This window comes from Nyctibius grandis, chromosome 3 (assembly GCF_013368605.1).
Source record: "Nyctibius grandis isolate bNycGra1 chromosome 3, bNycGra1.pri, whole genome shotgun sequence".
Lineage (NCBI taxonomy): Eukaryota > Metazoa > Chordata > Aves > Nyctibiiformes > Nyctibiidae > Nyctibius > Nyctibius grandis.
In genome coordinates, this window is record NC_090660.1 from 42,179,338 (window position 1) to 42,197,411 (window position 18,074).

Here is an 18,074-nt window from a genome sequence, read left to right on the forward strand (position 1 = left end):
TAAGTCTTTTAGAAAAACAGTGTAGACCTTGTAAAATCTTATAAAGCTCCTAATATCTTCTTGTGATAATGAGAAAGAAAAACATTTCTTTTGGCAAAATCTCCACAACAGATACATCTGAAAAGCATCCAATATCTGATTGTGGCAGGAAGAGAAAAGGTTTCCAACTTCTCTGGCACCAAATCTGATAAGGTGTATCTTTTGGGAGGTTAATCAGTAGTTCAATGAAAAGTCTAAGAGCTCTGAAAGCCACAGAGTAGTGGACTTCTAGCAGATGGGGCAGGGGAGTGTCAAAGAAATTTCTCAGTGGCTGAATTTAAATAAGTGTTACTCAGAAAAAAATTAGTATTTCGTGAGTCAGCTGTTTTCTAGTCAAATCAGCTGAGTGATGTTAATCTAGTCTCTCTGAGATAAAAAGAATGACTAGAAATGGCTCCAGGAAAAAATCAAGAAAATATCAGAAAAGCAAACCTCCAACTAAACTTGTTTTGCAGAAGGTGGTAGGACAGTATGGGGTAGAAGCATGTGACAAGTTGTATGCCTTTGGAAAGTACAGTTCTGTTAGCTAAGGAAAATTTTGCTTTGTCTAAGTAACATATGATACTTTTAGTGAACTTTTATACTAGGTAGAAGGATTTTGGACATTAGCTAACCTATGATCAAGAGAGGTCTATTTTCAGCAATTTTTCTTTGTATTGAGAAAGACCTGTATCATAAGGAGCAGTTAATGGTGTTGCTGGAGCTAAAATATCAATCATTCATTTTACTAGTATACTAGAAGAAAAATGAGTTACTATTGATCATTTTTGTCAGTGAACACATTTTCACAGAATGCACTTAAAAAAATGGTTACAACATCACAAAAAGATGAAGGATGTAACTCAAATCTTGGTGGACTGACCATTCTGATTGTTGCTTCTGTAAAATAAAATAATTTTTAATAAAAAAAACCCTATATGTCTACTTATTTCAATCATTGTAAAAGTCATAATGTAGAAATATGTCTTAGTAATTTTAAAGCATGGCTAAAGGGGATAAGATGAAGCAGAGGCCATGAAAGAAGTAATTAAGGCAGCCAGTGTAGTAATGATCTTCAGGAAATACTTCATTGGTCAACCAGGAAACTTGGCAAAACCAGCTTAAAAGGAACATCTAAAAGGTGGAATGCTGGTTGAGGATCAATTAATGCAATGACTACATTGCAGAAACCAGATTATGCTGCTTTGTCAGAAGAAATTTGCAAAAGCACAAAGGTAGTTCTGATGTTCCTCTTTTTTTTTACCAAACACTCTGTTGCTATCCAACGGTTAAGCAGCATACTGAAAAAAATAAATCAGTTGCATGGTAAACACAAAAGCATGAAATACACCCAGCAGAAGCACTAGTGTGCATAGATTGGGAGGATACTCACAAACATATATTAAAGAAAGGCTGAAGGATTACTGAAGAGATGAATTTGTCATGAAAGCAAAGCTGCCAGCAGAACTCAGAAGTCTCACCTGTGACCTTTCATGTCTCTGTGCATTCCCTTGCTTTTACTGAGTACTTAGGCATGAGTATGACAGACTTTGAGTCCAGGAAATTTAGCAATAGTTGAGTCTTATTTTTGCATGGATAAAATATCTTCTCATTATATAAACTTTTTGGTTATTTCAATTGAAATGAAGAAGTTCCTACTCCTGAAGGATGAGTACCACTATCTCTTCTTTACTTGACCATGCCACTGTATATCAAATACTTTCAGATTGTTTTGAATGGACTGTGCTTCTCTCTCAAAGGAGGTCAAGAAAAAGGGGAGTTAGGAGGGAGATTAAAAATGCGTAATTCCAACAACGATAGAGAGGGTCATTGGAAAGTATCTCCATATGATTTATACATGTCTCGATTTTCCTGTTTAATATCACAGATATTTCTCTTCCATGTATTCTTTTCTCTGCTTGCATTTGAGATACCTCTTTTACACTGTGATTTGCTTCTCCTATTTCTGCTATAAGAAACAAATAAAAAAGACAATCAGTGCAATTAATGTGATCATAATTTTCTTAAATTAAAATTGGAGTGCCACTCTTCAGTCTGTAACCACGTTATCTCCAGCTAAAATTATTTTTGCTCATCTATTAGGAGCAGTAATGTGAAACTCTGCTTTTGCAGTCATGTGGCTGGAGGAAAACCAGCAGTGATTAAGGCAGAAAACCTTGAAGTAGATATATGGAAAAAAGCCCTAAATCTGTAAACCATATTGTTTTGTATCTTATCTGGCTTCTTTGTGCTATTAGGCAGCTCAAAGAGGACAGAGTCTTTCCACTATAAATAAACAGGTGAGAAAATCTGTTGATAGATGATTGCTTGTGTCACCTTGAAGCAAACCATACGACTCACTGCCCCATGCAGCGAGATGCATGCTCTAAGAAAGGGGGAGGGCACGGAGTAGTTCATTAAGCTTTACCAATCCCTAACTGATGTAAACTAAGTTCTGCTGATTCATGCTAGGACCAGCAGATGGTGGTTTCAAATCAGCCCTCAGTACTAGGAATGTGTAAGAGTTTCCTTAATGAATCTTCACTTTATACAGTCTGAAACTTGACTTTGGCCACAAGAAAGCTTTTGGCTTTAACAGCACTGGAAATACACAAGAATTATCCATTCCCATGGTGCAAAGTGGGAGCCCACTGCAAACTTTTTGTCACACATATAAAACTCTTTATGTAGTACACCTGTGGATAGTAGATTATCGTGGTAAAAAAAATAGTGTCTTGATTGGATTTTAGGTAAAATGGAAAAAAAAATGGGTGCATATATCATCGTCGAGATCATTGCTTGTCATTACAGTGATAAATATAGTCCATCTGCTTCCTCCTCACTGAGTCTCAGTTCACTAGTTTGCCTTTTTCTCAACTTCTGACAGGTGAGGAATGATCTGACTGGCGTCCTGTATGGTGAAGACATTGAGATTTCAGATACCGAGAGTTTCTCCAATGATCCTTGCACAAGTGTAAAGAAGCTTAAGGTATGTGCTACTTTTTGAGGAATGAAGAGAAAGTGATGATTGTGTCAAGGCATTTGATTTAATTATTTTTGCTATGAAGAAGGCTAATAAAACAAAATTTGCATAAGAATTATATACTACTACATTCTGTTGCATAGTAAGGTTAACAAATGGCATTTTGAGCGCCTAGTCATGCTTAAGTCAGTGAATGTCCATGCATATAGTAATTGTTTGTATAATTCCTGATAAGGACACAAAGTAACGCAAGTTATTGCTGGCTTAATGTTTGTACCTAAAGCACCAGTCTTAGTGATACATGTGTGAAAGCTCTTGAGGTTTGGAACCAGAACCATTTTAAAGTAAATTATCGTGTAGCAAAAGCACTGAGCATCTTTCCATTAGCTTCATCACACATTTTAGATTGACTTCTTTGCTTATAATCCTCTGCATTATTTCATATGAATCACAGGAAAAAAAAAATAAATTTGATAGGAGAATAACTTACCATCCTTCTCTTATTCTAATGATTTATTAGGTTCCTGGCATCTCATAAAATTAAAACTATATTTTAGCATTACCATGCAGTGCAACCAACAATAAACTAGACATAGGAGATATGAATCTTAAACTGCATATGAACATGAAAAAATGATTGAACAGCAAGAGCAAGCACAGTTAAATGGTGTAGATCAAATACATATGACAGACAATCAAAGCCACAATCCTACAAATACTTAAATATGTGTAAAACAGATTTTAAAAAACCCTAATAAACTGAATGGTGTTAAACAACTAAACAGGATATTGACCTGTATAAGACTAGGCCTCTCCTGAAGCTAACTGGAAAAAGTCTGAACTGTGATAAACTAAGTGTGCTTTATTCTTCCCACAGTCTAGAGATGCAAGCCTGAATGTTTAAAGTCTAAATAGATAAAGATTACAATTATAGGAAGCCATTTGTGTCTGTCCAGTCTGAGCCAGTTTGCATTTCCTATCTGGGGTTGAAAAGACTCCAGTCTGTGTTATCAGTAAAGTCCAAATTTTGACAAGGTCTTTAACCACTGGCATCAGAAAACTAACAGTTCTGAAGGCAGAGCTATTAAACCGATGGATGACATAATAACAAGAAAACAAGAAAAAATGCATATAAGCATGTATATTTAGGCAGAAGGTTAGAAGAAACAATGAGATTCTACCCTTTCTGTATATCAACATGCTGTTTGTTTTACGGAGAAGACCAGAAGACTCTATCAAACAATAAATTAAAGTTATATCTTGATTTCTTCTTCAAAACAAATTACTACAACAATAAATAAGCAATTATCTAGACAATCGCTTATTCTTAACAGGAATATGGAGTTACTTGGTACATATGTCAGGCACAACTTAGCTATCCAATTATGAAAATGTTCATTCCTTTCTTCAAGATGTCAGTAATCATAGAATGGTTTGGGTTGGAAGGGACCTTAAAGATTATCTAGTTCCAGGCCCCTCTGCCATAGGCAGGGACACCTTTCCACTAGACCAGGTTGCTCAAAGCCTCATCCAATCTGGCCTTAGACACTGCCAGGGATGGGGCATCCACAACTTCTGTGGGCAACCTGTTCCAGTGTCTCACTACCCACACAGTAAAGAATTTCTTCCTAAAATCTAATCTAAATCTACCCTCTTTCAGTTTAAAACCATTACCGCTCATCCTATCACTATATGCCCTTGTAAAAAGTCCCTCTCCCTCTTTCCTGTAGGCCCAACCTAATATAGGTAAACTGATATCTGCTTACTGTACTTGTGATTAAAATAGACACACAATACCTTTCCTTTTCATAAACACAGTTTAAATTAATGAAATTAATGACTATACAATACAAAATAGAAATATCTGTTATGATATCCAGAAATATATGTTCTATATTTTTCCCAGCAACACCTTACTATGTTGACTCTAGCCTCTTTGAATCACAACTGGAAAGAAAATTTAGGCTTAAGGATATCTTTAAAATTCATTTTTGTGTTCAGAGAAAGGGATGTTGGAGGATATGCCTTTGTACATCAACTTAAATGTTTAAAAATTCTAAGCATGCACAGGCAAACTGTAAGAGCAATAACACTTCTGCTTCCAACTTTCTTGTATCTTGCATGTAGGACAAAAAAAATTGCAATATATGAATTCCAATTCAATGAAACCATTTCCATCTGGTTTCCCAAATACAATAGGTGCTTCTGGATACTGACCGAACACTATCTCTCATTCTAACAGTGAAGTGAATTAAATTTTAAAATTTTGGGCCAGGAACAGATTTGGATGAGGGCCTCAATCTAAGTGAGTGGCATGCACACTAACACAGACATCAGCAAGTTTTGCCAGCATGTTGTGGTGGTAGGAACTGTCATCCTCTAGTTCACCTTCACCATCAGTGATTCCATCGCTAAGGTTAGAGGCTCATCTGTAGTTCTTCAAGTGGACATCCAGGCATTTAGAGGGCAGAACATGTGGATACCTCTATTGACAAAGTTACCCAGCTTTGAGTAGATTTATTGATAACATCTTGACTGTCAGATGCATGGTAGAGAATATGACAGAGTATCTGAACTGTTCAATTCAGATATTTCATAAAGAGCCTGCCAAGACATTGACTTTTCCTGGCAGATGAGATATTGTAGCAATCCTTCTTTGGAAAGCTGTGTAATACAACATTGTGGTGTTATTCATTAGAAATGAGACAGATTAAAATCTTATCACAGAAAGGAAGCTCTGCAGGCAAAAAAAGATAGCTGGCTATTCCAGCGTAATGTGCATCACTCAAAAACTCTGAGAAGGCTCAAGAGTGCCACATATCTGAGGCTGTTAGAAATGGCAGTGGAGGAGACAAGTTGTTCTTCATCCCTCAGTGGAGCATCTTAGATGTCTTGATCCTCACTGTCTCAGGGTTTATACTACTCAGCTGCCAGTAGTACCAAAGACACTTTATATTTAGTGGAAGAATAATATTCTCACCTATAAGAAAGAAAGAAGGGAGCAAGAGAGTCATTCATTTTTGAGGCTGTGCTATAGTCTTAATTTATAAACATGTTTTTATGGAGAGTCCACCACAACTGTGGGTAAGTGAAATGTAACTGTTCTTCGTTTTCTTGTTTGAACTTCAGTCCATATGGGAACATATGTATTGCTTACTGAGGGGCAAAGGTTAAATGCTGATATTGCTACTCTAATCTCTGAGAAGAGTAAATATGACAGCTTACCATCTGGCAAATGGTCTAAACATTGGTCTTTTTATGTAAGTGCAGTTTTGGGAGTTGCTTTCCCTCTGGGATGTTTTTAATCATCTCATAGATCACCTGCCTAGTTCCATGAATTAAAAACTCTTCTGTCAAATATGCTTTAGCTCCATGCAAGCAATTTACAACTCTATGAGAAAGAAAGACTACTTGACATTTGCTGGGATCCAGTAGGTGACTTCTTTGATCCTTACAAGAGAGTTACACTGTGTTAACTTGCGTCAGTCCCATGAGGGCTGATGTAAAGGAATAGTATATCCATGCCAGGAAATCATACTGGTTGATATTCTGTTAATAGTGTAACTGAAGGGGGAAAAAAAAATATGCCCCAGTAAGTGTCTGATGTCTCTCTTTGCATGAGACTATAATGTGGACATATACCCAGACGCAAGAGCACTGAAATGAACCTAGCTCTGATAAACTTCAGTGCAGACTTCACTGTCAATCCAGATAAAATCTCTGCAAGGGATTTGAGCTATGTCCAGTTGCATTAATTTGAAGCTTCAGTGTCTCTTACGCAGGACAGAACCAGCAGACCCAAGCCTGGCATCGAATGGATTTACCATGTTGAATGCAATTCTTCAGGAACAAATTTGGGAAAAATGTGGAGGGGGACACAAAAAGCAGAGTTGGAGAGAAAGAGCCTTACTGAGGAGTGCATCATTGCACAGAGGAAAAATGTTATGTGTGGAAGAGGAAAAGCTATTGTACAGACTTTCCTAAATTAGTTCCTTCTACATGTGTTCTAACATACAGTTCTTTGGTTACATGATTGCATACTAAATTTTCCACTCTTTTTAACTGCAAGCCATAAAATCCCAAACACTGTATCTCACAGTATCGTATTGATATCTATGTGGTTATAAACAGGAGGAATCTTTTGTGATTTCCCATACATGACTAACCAACTAGAACTATAGATTATGTTCTTCATGATGCAACTTCATGAAGCTGGACAAAGAAAAAGATATTCAGCCATATATTCACTGTCAGCTTGACTATGTGATCCCATACTCTCCACTTAACCCAGCAACATCCCTGTCTCATTCTGGATCTTCATTCCAGTCTGAAGGTCATTGCTTGCTCAATGCTATGTTCTGCTTCTCTGATTTCTCATGTCCCTCTGAGTACCTTTGTCTAGATTGTGATTCCATTTTCATCTGGGCTTACTTTCTGTAATTGCAGTTGTCCTAACACTAATTATTTGTCAAGCTTCCTATTTGCCATACTCTTTAAAAGTTCTAATTCTCCCTTCCAAGCTCATTATTCAATATTGAACTCGAACTCAAGCCTACTGCTACCTCCCCAGCTGTTTGCTCCATCTTTGCCTAGAAAGTTTAAGTACTCATTGCCAACATTCCTCATTGTGTCTGTTTCTCCTTCCCATGTGCCATTTTTTCTCTAACTATATTCTACCTTCAGTCACTTTATTTACTGACTCTCAGCATTATCTTCTTGGATCCATGTCTGGCCACTACTGAGCATATGTAGATTGTGATTTTCCCCACCCTTCAAAGGGTTAACATCTGGACAAATGTGAGGGATACTGTAAGAGAAACCTTTTTCTTAGCATATTGCACATAAAAAGACATGGAAAAGAATGTAATTAAGGTTATAACTTTTAAGTGTTTGGAAAAAAATAAGAATTCAATTTTCTTTTTCTGTAATCTTCAATGGCATAATACTTTAAATGGAGGACTCATGACTTATTCTTTAATAGGTGGTAATAGAACATTTCTTTTGATCTTCTTCAGTCAGTTTGTGGTTGGATACCATCCAAATCTTTTAGTGAACACAGACATGTTAATGTCCTCCTTACTGTACCGAGTGCTTCAAAAACAGTAATTTATGTGTTAATGTGGGAACTCATTAATTTAGGCAAAAGAACATTTGAGTATTGTATCTTGGCTTGATCATGCATCCCAAGGATAACAGAACATCAGGGATCATCAAGTTCTAGAGCCATAGCTGATCTTTCAACTTGGGCTGTGAAGCTTTCTAGTTGAGCATCAGGGATACTTCAGAACTTGGTTCGGATGTGGTTCTCACACTTTATGGATTACCTGCTCTGGCATCGGAAGCTCAGCTCAGGCTGGAAGTGGAGATTCCTGCCTGACAGCAAACCCAGCTTCCCTGAGATCCTTAGTCAGATGTTGAGATGGTCAGATATTCAGAACAGGGACCTGCTGACAACTGAACAAATCAGCAAGTGCACCCATTTGCTTGGGTGCCTGAAAAAGAGCAAAGTATGTTTGAGAATAGGATTGACTGCCAATATTAGGATGGGGCTCTGCTATGCCTTATGTGAAAAATATTTTCAAGATTAGTTTCTTGAGTGCCTGTTTCCTTACGTGCCTGTAGACAAAAGGAATTGTAGAGCCACATACTCATGTGCCTGAATGTGCAAGATTTGGGTCTGAGTGCTATTGCCAAACTAATCACACAATGATATTATTAGAAGACAGTCCTTGCAGACAGTAAGGTTATTGAAATGGGATAGGATATTTCTGGGGAAAAAAATAGTATGGACTCTACAGTTCTTGTAGCGCTTTACAGTGAAAAGATAGACACTGTGAGAAACGTACTCTGGTTTATGTGATAATCAAGTGGCAGTAAGGTCTTAAGGCATGGTACCATATACCACAAGCAGTATGCCTTCAGTTTGAAGGTCATCACATAGCCAGTGGGCAGCGTTGCTGCACGTGCACTATAGAGTTATTCTCTGCACCCTGCCTACATTCTCTGGTGCTCTAAAACTTTGAGGCTGCACATGTTCTGTTTTTTTCAAATTGGTTCTCATAATGTTATAAAATGAAAAGGAATTTATTCAATTTTAAGTTTAATAATTGAGTGCTGTGTCATTTATTTTTCAACCAAACTTATCTACTCTTTTTTTCAAATACTAAATCTGCATTTTTGTGTTCAGAGAGGTCAAGCGATTCAGAGTTGGAGGACCAAAAGTGACCAAAACTATTTTTAAAATGTGAAAAATAGGGATAATGGATGAGGATTTTTTTGCTACATATTTCCTAAGTCTATTTATTGTCCTTACAAAAACTGTAATACTATTGCTGTAGTTTGTATAATTTGTTTGTTTAGTTTCATGTGACCTTGTTAGATTTGTTTTAAAATAATCTAATCTGCTTCAATAAGATTTACATTACTTTGTCAATCTGTGGCTAAATATAAAAATAAAGAGAACCAGGCTTACTGAAAATGCACAGGTTCAGAACAAGCAAAGCACACTGCGGACTTTCCGACTTCAGCCATGCTAAGAGTGATACTGATTTCATGCATTTAATTGCAGAAGCATTGTAGTATCTTTCGACACTGTCCATCATAATATTTTCTGCTGAACAGGAAATAAACATTGAAATTATCTAAACTGAAAATCTTTGATAAATTGATTTCATTAAAACTGAAATGTTTTTCACCACTGAAATTCACACTGAATCATCTGTTTCTTTTTTCCTTGGAGAGGGAAAGAGCTATTAGTAATTCTAACCAAGTGTTTTATAAAAGAAATGAAAAACTAGATTTACTCAAGCTTTTGCTGAGAACCCAGCTTTCTGTGAAATAAAAGGTAATATTAAGTCATAAAAAGCTATTTGTTCTGTGTTTTATAGATGTTAGCAGCAGTTTTTCACATGAGAAAAAAGCTAGCCCAGTTCCTGAAGAAATATTTTCCAGCATATGCTCCTGAATTTAGGAATATTTTCTTAATATATTTCTAAGTATGAAAATAAAATGATCTCTTTTGACTTCAGTAATAGATTCTTAAAAGTGTGATGATTTTTTTTAATGTGTGGAGGTGGGAGGGAGGAGGAGAGGAAGGATTGACAATGTTCTATAGTAACTATAGAGAACATGTTGTATGAGTAAAACCTTTAAAAATTACTAAAGCGGGCATGATATTAAGGTATTTTATCTCACTTACAAATCTCCAGTCTCTTAACTTTACAGCATTAGTTCATGTAAGCAGTGAAAAGCATATATTTTCAGCTGGTTTTAATATGCAAAATTTTAAAAGAAGAAATCTTTCAAGGGAACAAAAGAATATTTCATACTTCAGTGTTACTGAATAGTAATATTTGACAAGATAAACATTACAGCTTTAGTCTCATTAGTGCTATTGCTTAATCATTTTCTTCAAACACCTCAGCTGCTGTCTTTTGCAGTATTTCAAGTTCTTGAACTTACAGAAAATGGAATAGTTCTGAATTAATTTTATTGTCTGCAGCTGTAATCTGTGGTAACTCTCTGCACAATTTGAATGGCCAACTGAAGTGGTTTCTGGAAAGGCTGTGACTGTATTTAACTGCCACGTATCTTATTCAATCTGCAGGGTAATGACGTTCGGATAATCCTTGGCCAGTTTGATGAGGAAATGGCTGTGAAAGTTTTCTGCTGTGTAAGTAAATATATTTAATTGCATATCAGAATAAAGAATGCATTTCATTTGAATAAAAAATACATTTGAGCATAAAGATTTCTTCATGGGGTTCAGCTCTGTCAAGGTTTATATCCTCAAGAGAGGTTACACATGCTTAGCTCCATTTCTGTTTCAATAAAATACTTTGTACTTGACTTCAGTGGAATTTAGGCATGGACTGCATGGTTAACTTCTTATTGCTTTCCTGTAGTGGAATTAAATGCCAAATTGAGCTTGAGCATTTCTTTTCATGTCAGTTCCAGGGAAACACTTTTATATGTAGCAGCAGATAGAGAGAACTGCAAGGTTTGGATCTTTTCCAAGAGTTGTGTTCTAGTGGTAATTCGGCATGTATGTGTTTTTGCATGTTTTGCTTTGAAAGAATTAAGAAATTCAAGCAGTTCTTATACATGCTAACTAAGCAACCCTAATAATTTCTGCTGCTCAAAATGTTACTGATTGTGCAGTTGTCATTCACTTGTGACTGCTCTATGTTTTACATGAAAGCAAATATTAGTTTGTAAAAAATGAAGTTTTTTGAATTAAAATAAATGTGGTAAGACCAGCATAGGTAAAACTCCCCATCCTGGCTATTTGCCTGTGTGTGTGAATATGCTGCAAACATACACAGTGTGATTGCCATTGAAAGTAGCAGGACTAAAATACGGATCTTTATTTGTACCTCCTCAAAAAAACAAATCCCAAACAGGCAGATTTTAGTGGCCCAAATTTTGCACCAGTATTGAATTCTAAGTCTAAATAACCAGATTAATTCTGTATGAGCCAAGAACAGAATAAATATAATGGAAAAGCAATAATGATGGCATCTGAATTTCAAAGGGTGTTTTTTAGTGTTCACTTAGAGAGACAAAGTTACCTATCCAAGCAAAGAAAGCAAAGGCAAAGAAAGCAAAGGCAAAAGTTCAAAATCTGAGTGCTACAATGCACATACAATCTGTCCGTAAGTTTGTTATTAGTCATAAAATATATTGTTGATTCATGCACTCCTATAGCTGTGTGTCGAAGAGCACAATAATTTAGATGTGCCAACTTTTTTAACCCCCTTCCCCAGGTGTATCTTCAGACAGGTTTCACTTGTGATGCCCTGTTACATTTTGCAGGGTGGCTGATGTCAGCCAGAGAAAGGCTTTGGATTTGTTAAAGGAAGGTGCTATTGTACTAGTGTGAGACGTTTCTTTTTTCTGATTGTGGTTATAACCTGAATATTATTTGCTAATGATTTTTGCAAGTGGGAAAATCTTTAAAGACTGCCTCAGTTTTCTGTCTGGATTCAACAGTCATATGCTGTGAGGTTTCCTCAGGACATCCATTGGAGTTTATATGCTCAATGCCTGGCTGTTTCCTTCCCCTCCCCCCCAAACACACACACACAAAAGATGGACTTAAAGATAAATGGACTAAAAGATAGTCTAATTCAGTGGCAAACTCTAAAAACATGACAGGACTGATTCAAGCCAAAGTGAATGTTAGCAGATGTTTCCCATGATGATTTAAATACGCTTAGCTATTCATTTAACACTAATGTCAAAAGCAGCTAAAAATTTTAATTCTATGAGAAATCTTAGCTTTCTAACGTTGTTTTCACCTCAGTGGGATGAATGTGATCTTTTTCATGGAATAGAAGTCAGGGTATTTTGCTCAAAACTTAACACTTAAATAACCAAAATGGTCAACTGTGCTGGATAGACATCATCTTTTTTTCATTTGAAATTGAATTAGCATGAAATTGCATCTTCCCAATGAAAATGTCAGTTCTGCAGAAAATTTTTTTTTTAAATTTGTTAGTGGGATTTTTTCCAACATATTATCTTTAAGCCATAGAGATAATGCAGTATAGCCTTGCACACATCAAGACTGATGTCTAGCTGATACAATTATCCATCTGAAGACAATTAAAGAAAATTACTATTATACATAGGTCACTGCATCAGCTTTAGGTGGCTCTTTTAGTAAACATTTAATAATAACTAAACCAGGCTTAATCAGCATGGTTGATGCAAAAGGGCTGTATTCTATTCTCCCTGAGCTGATAGAGTTTTACTGCTGAGTCTCTGTTTTGGAATTAAAGGCACTATTGATTTTTAATGAGAAACAGGTGGAGGTTCATTTCAGTTCAGAATTCTACAGGCATTCGTGTAGGGATGTGATATAGGATGTGTCCATGCTGACATGATGGAAATTCAATGGGGGTAAGGTTTTGCAGGCCCATTTACACAAACTGCCTGTAATTGTTTACTACACATAGAAAGATCTCTTACAGAAATTTCTTTGTTGAAAATAAGCATCTCTTTATGGATTCAAACAAGAATGAGAAGTTTTAAAAAAAAATTAAAAATACACAAGGGCAGAAAATGTCTGGGACAGTTTCCTGGCTGCTTGACAGAAACTCCGGGCTTTGCAGCCTAGATAGGGCACGTGGGAAAGATTAGGGAAGACATATGACTACTTTATGCTGTTCTGATGGTACGAAGCACTTGTAAACCTTCTTTGCCTTGTTGTTGTGTGCCAACAAATCTTCCCCTTAGAAACTAAAACCTGTAAGAAGTGGTCTGTGTGCATTCACACAGTTCAAGAAAGATCCACGTAGTTCAAGGAAATGTATCTTTTAAGCATCAAAATCATCTCCATTTAGCAGAATCAACAGGGAGGAAATGGTGGCAAAAAGCATTATTTTGAAATAAGACTTCTGGAACCCAAACACTGAAATGTCTGAACACTAACAACTGTGCTGTCACTAGAAAAATGACTGCATGGGTCATGGTGCTCAGCTTTGGAGGAGCTGATTTTGTTCCTTCTTTTACCTTCACCAGACTACCTTTCAAGCCCTATCATTCCACCACATCTTGAATGAAGAGCTGCCAGCTCTTAATGTGTTGGGTTTTTTTTTTAACCAAATTCTTGCAGGAATGTGAAAGTTTCAGAGCAACCTTGTTGGGAATGATCCCTTGTTTCCAGGATGCAATTTCTAGCTATTTTGAAACTTTCAGTTTTCAGCCCATATCCCAGGACATTTACAGATTATGCAGGAAACAGGCTCAAGTGCTTATGCAAAGAGAAAACTTCCAAAAGCTCCAATTTCAGAACAGTTCGCAGCCAATACTTTCTTGCAACACATGATTTGATACTTTAATTGGTATAGAGCAGGGGAAGCTGCAGAAGATTGTCCTCTAAAAGCACTATTCTCTGTCAATTTGTGTCCTCGGTGATTGGAAAACTGTCAAATAAAAGACACTATATCACTGAAAGGCCTTGAACGACCTATTGTGTAATGGAAACCCTTTTAGACATCAGAAAGTATTGCAGGATGGGATTGCTGTTTTCCTCGCAGGTGAACCTGGGATGCGGTGTCACCATAGTTGTAGCAGGAGTGGTGATGGGCAGGAGGGCAAAAGCAGATGTGTTTCTGGAAGGGTGGCATTAATGAGCAAGAGAAAGACAAACAATTTATGTGGATTGTGGAATAAGTAAGATACGAGATGCAAGACACTGCGTTTCAGACAGGAGTGCTTTCAGGCAGCATTGTATACAAATGCATGAAATTTGATTTTGGCTGAACAAAAGCTCCTGCAACCAGGGGCAAAACAAATCTGCTTTGTGCACAATACATTTAGGAACTAAGTTGGCACCATTACAATAACCTTCACAGATTTAAAGCCCAATTTTAATTTGAGTATTAACATATTTAGGAGGCTGTCCTATTTCATATTTTTTGCTGTTCATCGTTATTTATCTGATAGGCTTTTGGTATGATCTTTGGGATACTTTTCAAAATGATTATGTTTTGAATGACTAATATGTCCTGTTTGCATTCTCATAATGTCCTCCGCCTATAACATTTTCTGTGAAGATGTAGAAGTTTTCCAGTTAAGAGCTCTAAGGTTGCATCATATATTTCTAAAAATTTGAACTTTTATCTTATGTCTTGCATCTTCAGTATTGCTTATATTAGGAGACAAAGAAGCATGAAACCTGCTTTTTTGAAATGGAGTCTGACTGAAATGTCAAAAGAAAAATATCTAGTTACGAGACAGTGAGAGAAACATCTGAGATAAAATTTGCTAATTTTATCCTAGAACACTTCACAATGCAGTAGAATATCTATAGTGAATAGATTGGCTTTTAGGCACAGCAGCATATGTACCTGACAAATGAAGTTTCTGTTTCCTGTTATATGTGTCTGCTCTATATTGAAAGGAGATAACCGTCATCTCAGTATCTTGGAGTACAGTGCACTGTATTCAGTATAGTAAACAATATAAAATTTCACCTGAAGAAATTTCTTGCTGAAAAAAAGGAAATCATTGAGATTTGCTTGCTTTATCAATTTACTATTGATTCATGCTCCTCAGAAGAAACTGCTTACTTAGCGTCCCTGTGGTTTCCGTTTTAGCACAGTCACAAAATTCATGTTTGCAACATTGTGATTTGATGGTGCATAGGATCCAAGTTTACTTGTTTAACTTTATCCTGGTTTATGTGGTCTTTAGGATGACATTAGGATGATAATAACTTAGTTTAAACGTGATAGCATGGTGATCCTACCACTCGTGATAGTTGTGTTATGGAAAATTTTCTGTGCAAACGCTGTGCCTTCTGCCAGTGTTCCTCTTTATCTCTGCCAGTTTTAGAATCCAGTATTTTATTTTTCTGGTTTTGAAAAAACGGTCTATTGAAAGTAAAATAGGTTTTAGTAAATTCTCTTCTCATGACCTGAATTTTAAAGATGGGAATCTTCAAGAAAGGAGTCTTCATTATTAGCAAGTAATTATTCTGAACTGTTCAAAATAGTTGTGTATCCTTCAATTATGCTATAATTTCATTACTAATGGAAAAAACATGAACAGAAAACAATTACTTTTATGTTCAATATGTCTATTACAATGTCTATTAGCTTTTCTATTTTTCTTTCTGTGTAGGCTTATAATGAAGAAATGTATGGCAGCAAATATCAGTGGATTATTCCAGGGTGGTATGAAAACCTTTGGTGGGAATCCTGGATTAATTCCTCACAATGTCTCAGCAAAAGTCTTCTTGCAGCCATGGAAGGTTATATTGGAGTGGATTTTGAGCCTCTCAGCTCAAAAGTGAAAAAGACTATTTCAGGAAGGGTTAGTATTTTTCCTCCAACTATTTTATTATACCATCAATTGTCTCACCAGGGTCTTGACACAGCAAAGCACCGAGGAGGGAGGTGAAGCTAAAGGGTTCTTCTACAAAGAGGGCTGGCAGTCATTATGGTTAGTCTCATCTTTCCACTGGTTTGCAATTTTTAAATATTTAGAAATAAATTCCAATTCACCACAGGCTAGGGAAGCAGTAACGTCCCTTGCCTCAAACCTGTGCTGTTCCTCCTTCAACAACATTACAGTTACATGTACAGTAAAACTTGAATTATAGTCTGCAGTATCACATGTTGCATCATGTCAAGTTAAATAGTTGAGCCCAGAAACAGAAAACTTTTGTGTTTAAACCTAATCCTGCAAACAGCTAATTTCATTGGTTATTTGTGCCTCTCAGAACTAGGGGGTGGGGATGGAGCTTGTTTTAAATATGTAAATATGTGGCATTTCCATAAAGTACATCACATTTTATCACAGAACAAATTCATGCAAACTCTTGCCAATGAAAAAACATGCCTGGTTTTGCTGCTTTTCATCTTTTTTTCATCTGTCTTTCATGCCTTGCTGAGTGAGCACGAAAGGCAACTTTACGAAAAGGCAACTCATCATAAGATAGCACACCATAAAGAGCATAGTAAGCTTGTAAAACAGACAAATTGCCACTTAGATAATTTCATATCAAGCAAATAGTTGCTCAAGTAAAGGTTATTTGATTTGCATTATCCTATAAAGTGTAATCAGACCACTAATTTGCAGGGATGCAGACTTACTCTCTGTTCTAGTGTTACGGCTCACCAGTATGCTGGTAGATTTGGTTGAACTGAAGCCTTTTGTACCAAAGCAAAATAAAGCAAGTTGTCCTTCATACAGAGAAGCAGAACAACTGCTTTGAAGTCTCTCTGTCTCCTAGGTCTCACTCCCAGTTTCACCATCTGTCTTGTAAGTCAGGCAGCACACGTTTTTGAAATTTTAGTTTCTTTCTTAATTTTTGTTTTGGCAGCATTTTCTGTATTGTTCATGTGTGTCTCTAAATTGGAGGGTGCTCTTTGAGGTGTAGGTTTGGATGCAGTTCTGTAATACATTAAGTATTGATGGTTTAGTTGTGGACTTGGCAGTGCTACATTAATAGTTGGACTTGATGATCTTAAAGGTCTTTTCCAACCAAAACAATTCTATGATTCTATGATAAAAATGAAGTTTTTCTCTTCTGCAGACTCCACAGCAATATGAAAAGGAATATGATATTAAACGTGGTGATGGGCAATCCAGCAAATTTCATGGTTATGCCTATGATGGAATATGGGTGATTGCCAAGACCCTGCAGCGGGCAATGAAGTATCTGAATGCCACAAACAAGCACCAAAAAATTGAAGATTTTAACTATACAAATCACAAACTTGGCAAAATTTTTCTGGATGCTATGAATGAAACCAACTTCTTCGGAGTAACGGTAAGTCCTATACAGATACTTTTGGGGTGGAGGAGCCTTGTGATTTTATGTCAGTAGCTGAAGCAAGCATTAAATTTTAAATACTCTTGAAAAAGAAACACAGTTGTGTGTTTCTTGTATCTTCAGAGCTTCCACAGTTCTACTTTATCTTAAAAATTAATGTTGCCTTGAGACTCTTGCTCATTATCTGTCTTCTGATGCCAAGTGATGACACTGTACAATTCCTCAGTTACCAGATTTTTAAGCATGGATGTCATCTGAATTAAGAACCCAGAGTGGTCTCAAGGGAATCACAAGTGTTGCAAGCTGCAGTGACCTTTTAAGTGACTGTTTTAGCAGTTGAGGAGTAGCTGGAGTGTGATCTGAAAATACCTCCTGTTTCCCTCCATCATTTATTTTTGCTAATAGGTTATAGTACACTAATGTCTCCAACTCCAGTGCTGTACATCCTAGATATTCTTACAACATACTTCAGTTGCCAGTTAAGTTTATTTATAATTTGGGTTTTTTCACAGTAAGGTACAAAGCTTGTTAACTATAACTTAAGAAGAACTGGTCACATATAATAATAACCTCATTCTGTTTTCAATTGCACCATTGCAAGTTCACAGTAAATTTTTTTTTATTGTCATTGCTTCTAGTTTTTTGGCAGAGTGAAACAGGCAATAGGAGTGTGGCCATTCCTTAATTGTATCTGAGGCAATGTCAGTCAGAAGTTAATGGTGCATATGTGTTCAGGAGTGTGTAGAGCCATACTCCTCACCCATTTCAGGGAGAATGGTCTTCATG

The 18,074-nt window shown here is 36.5% G+C and overlaps 1 protein-coding gene across 1 annotated transcript in view; it reads left to right on the forward strand.

Annotated features, from left to right (window-relative positions):
* GABBR2 (gamma-aminobutyric acid type B receptor subunit 2) overlaps positions 1–18,074 on the forward strand; it is a 523,105-nt gene that overhangs the window by 248,647 nt on the left and 256,384 nt on the right. The window contains exons 4-7 of the mRNA XM_068396715.1: positions 2,906–3,007; positions 10,608–10,673; positions 15,632–15,823; positions 17,049–17,285. Of these exons, the coding sequence (XP_068252816.1) occupies positions 2,906–3,007; positions 10,608–10,673; positions 15,632–15,823; positions 17,049–17,285 (597 nt within the window). The remainder of the gene's footprint in view (positions 1–2,905; positions 3,008–10,607; positions 10,674–15,631; positions 15,824–17,048; positions 17,286–18,074) is intronic.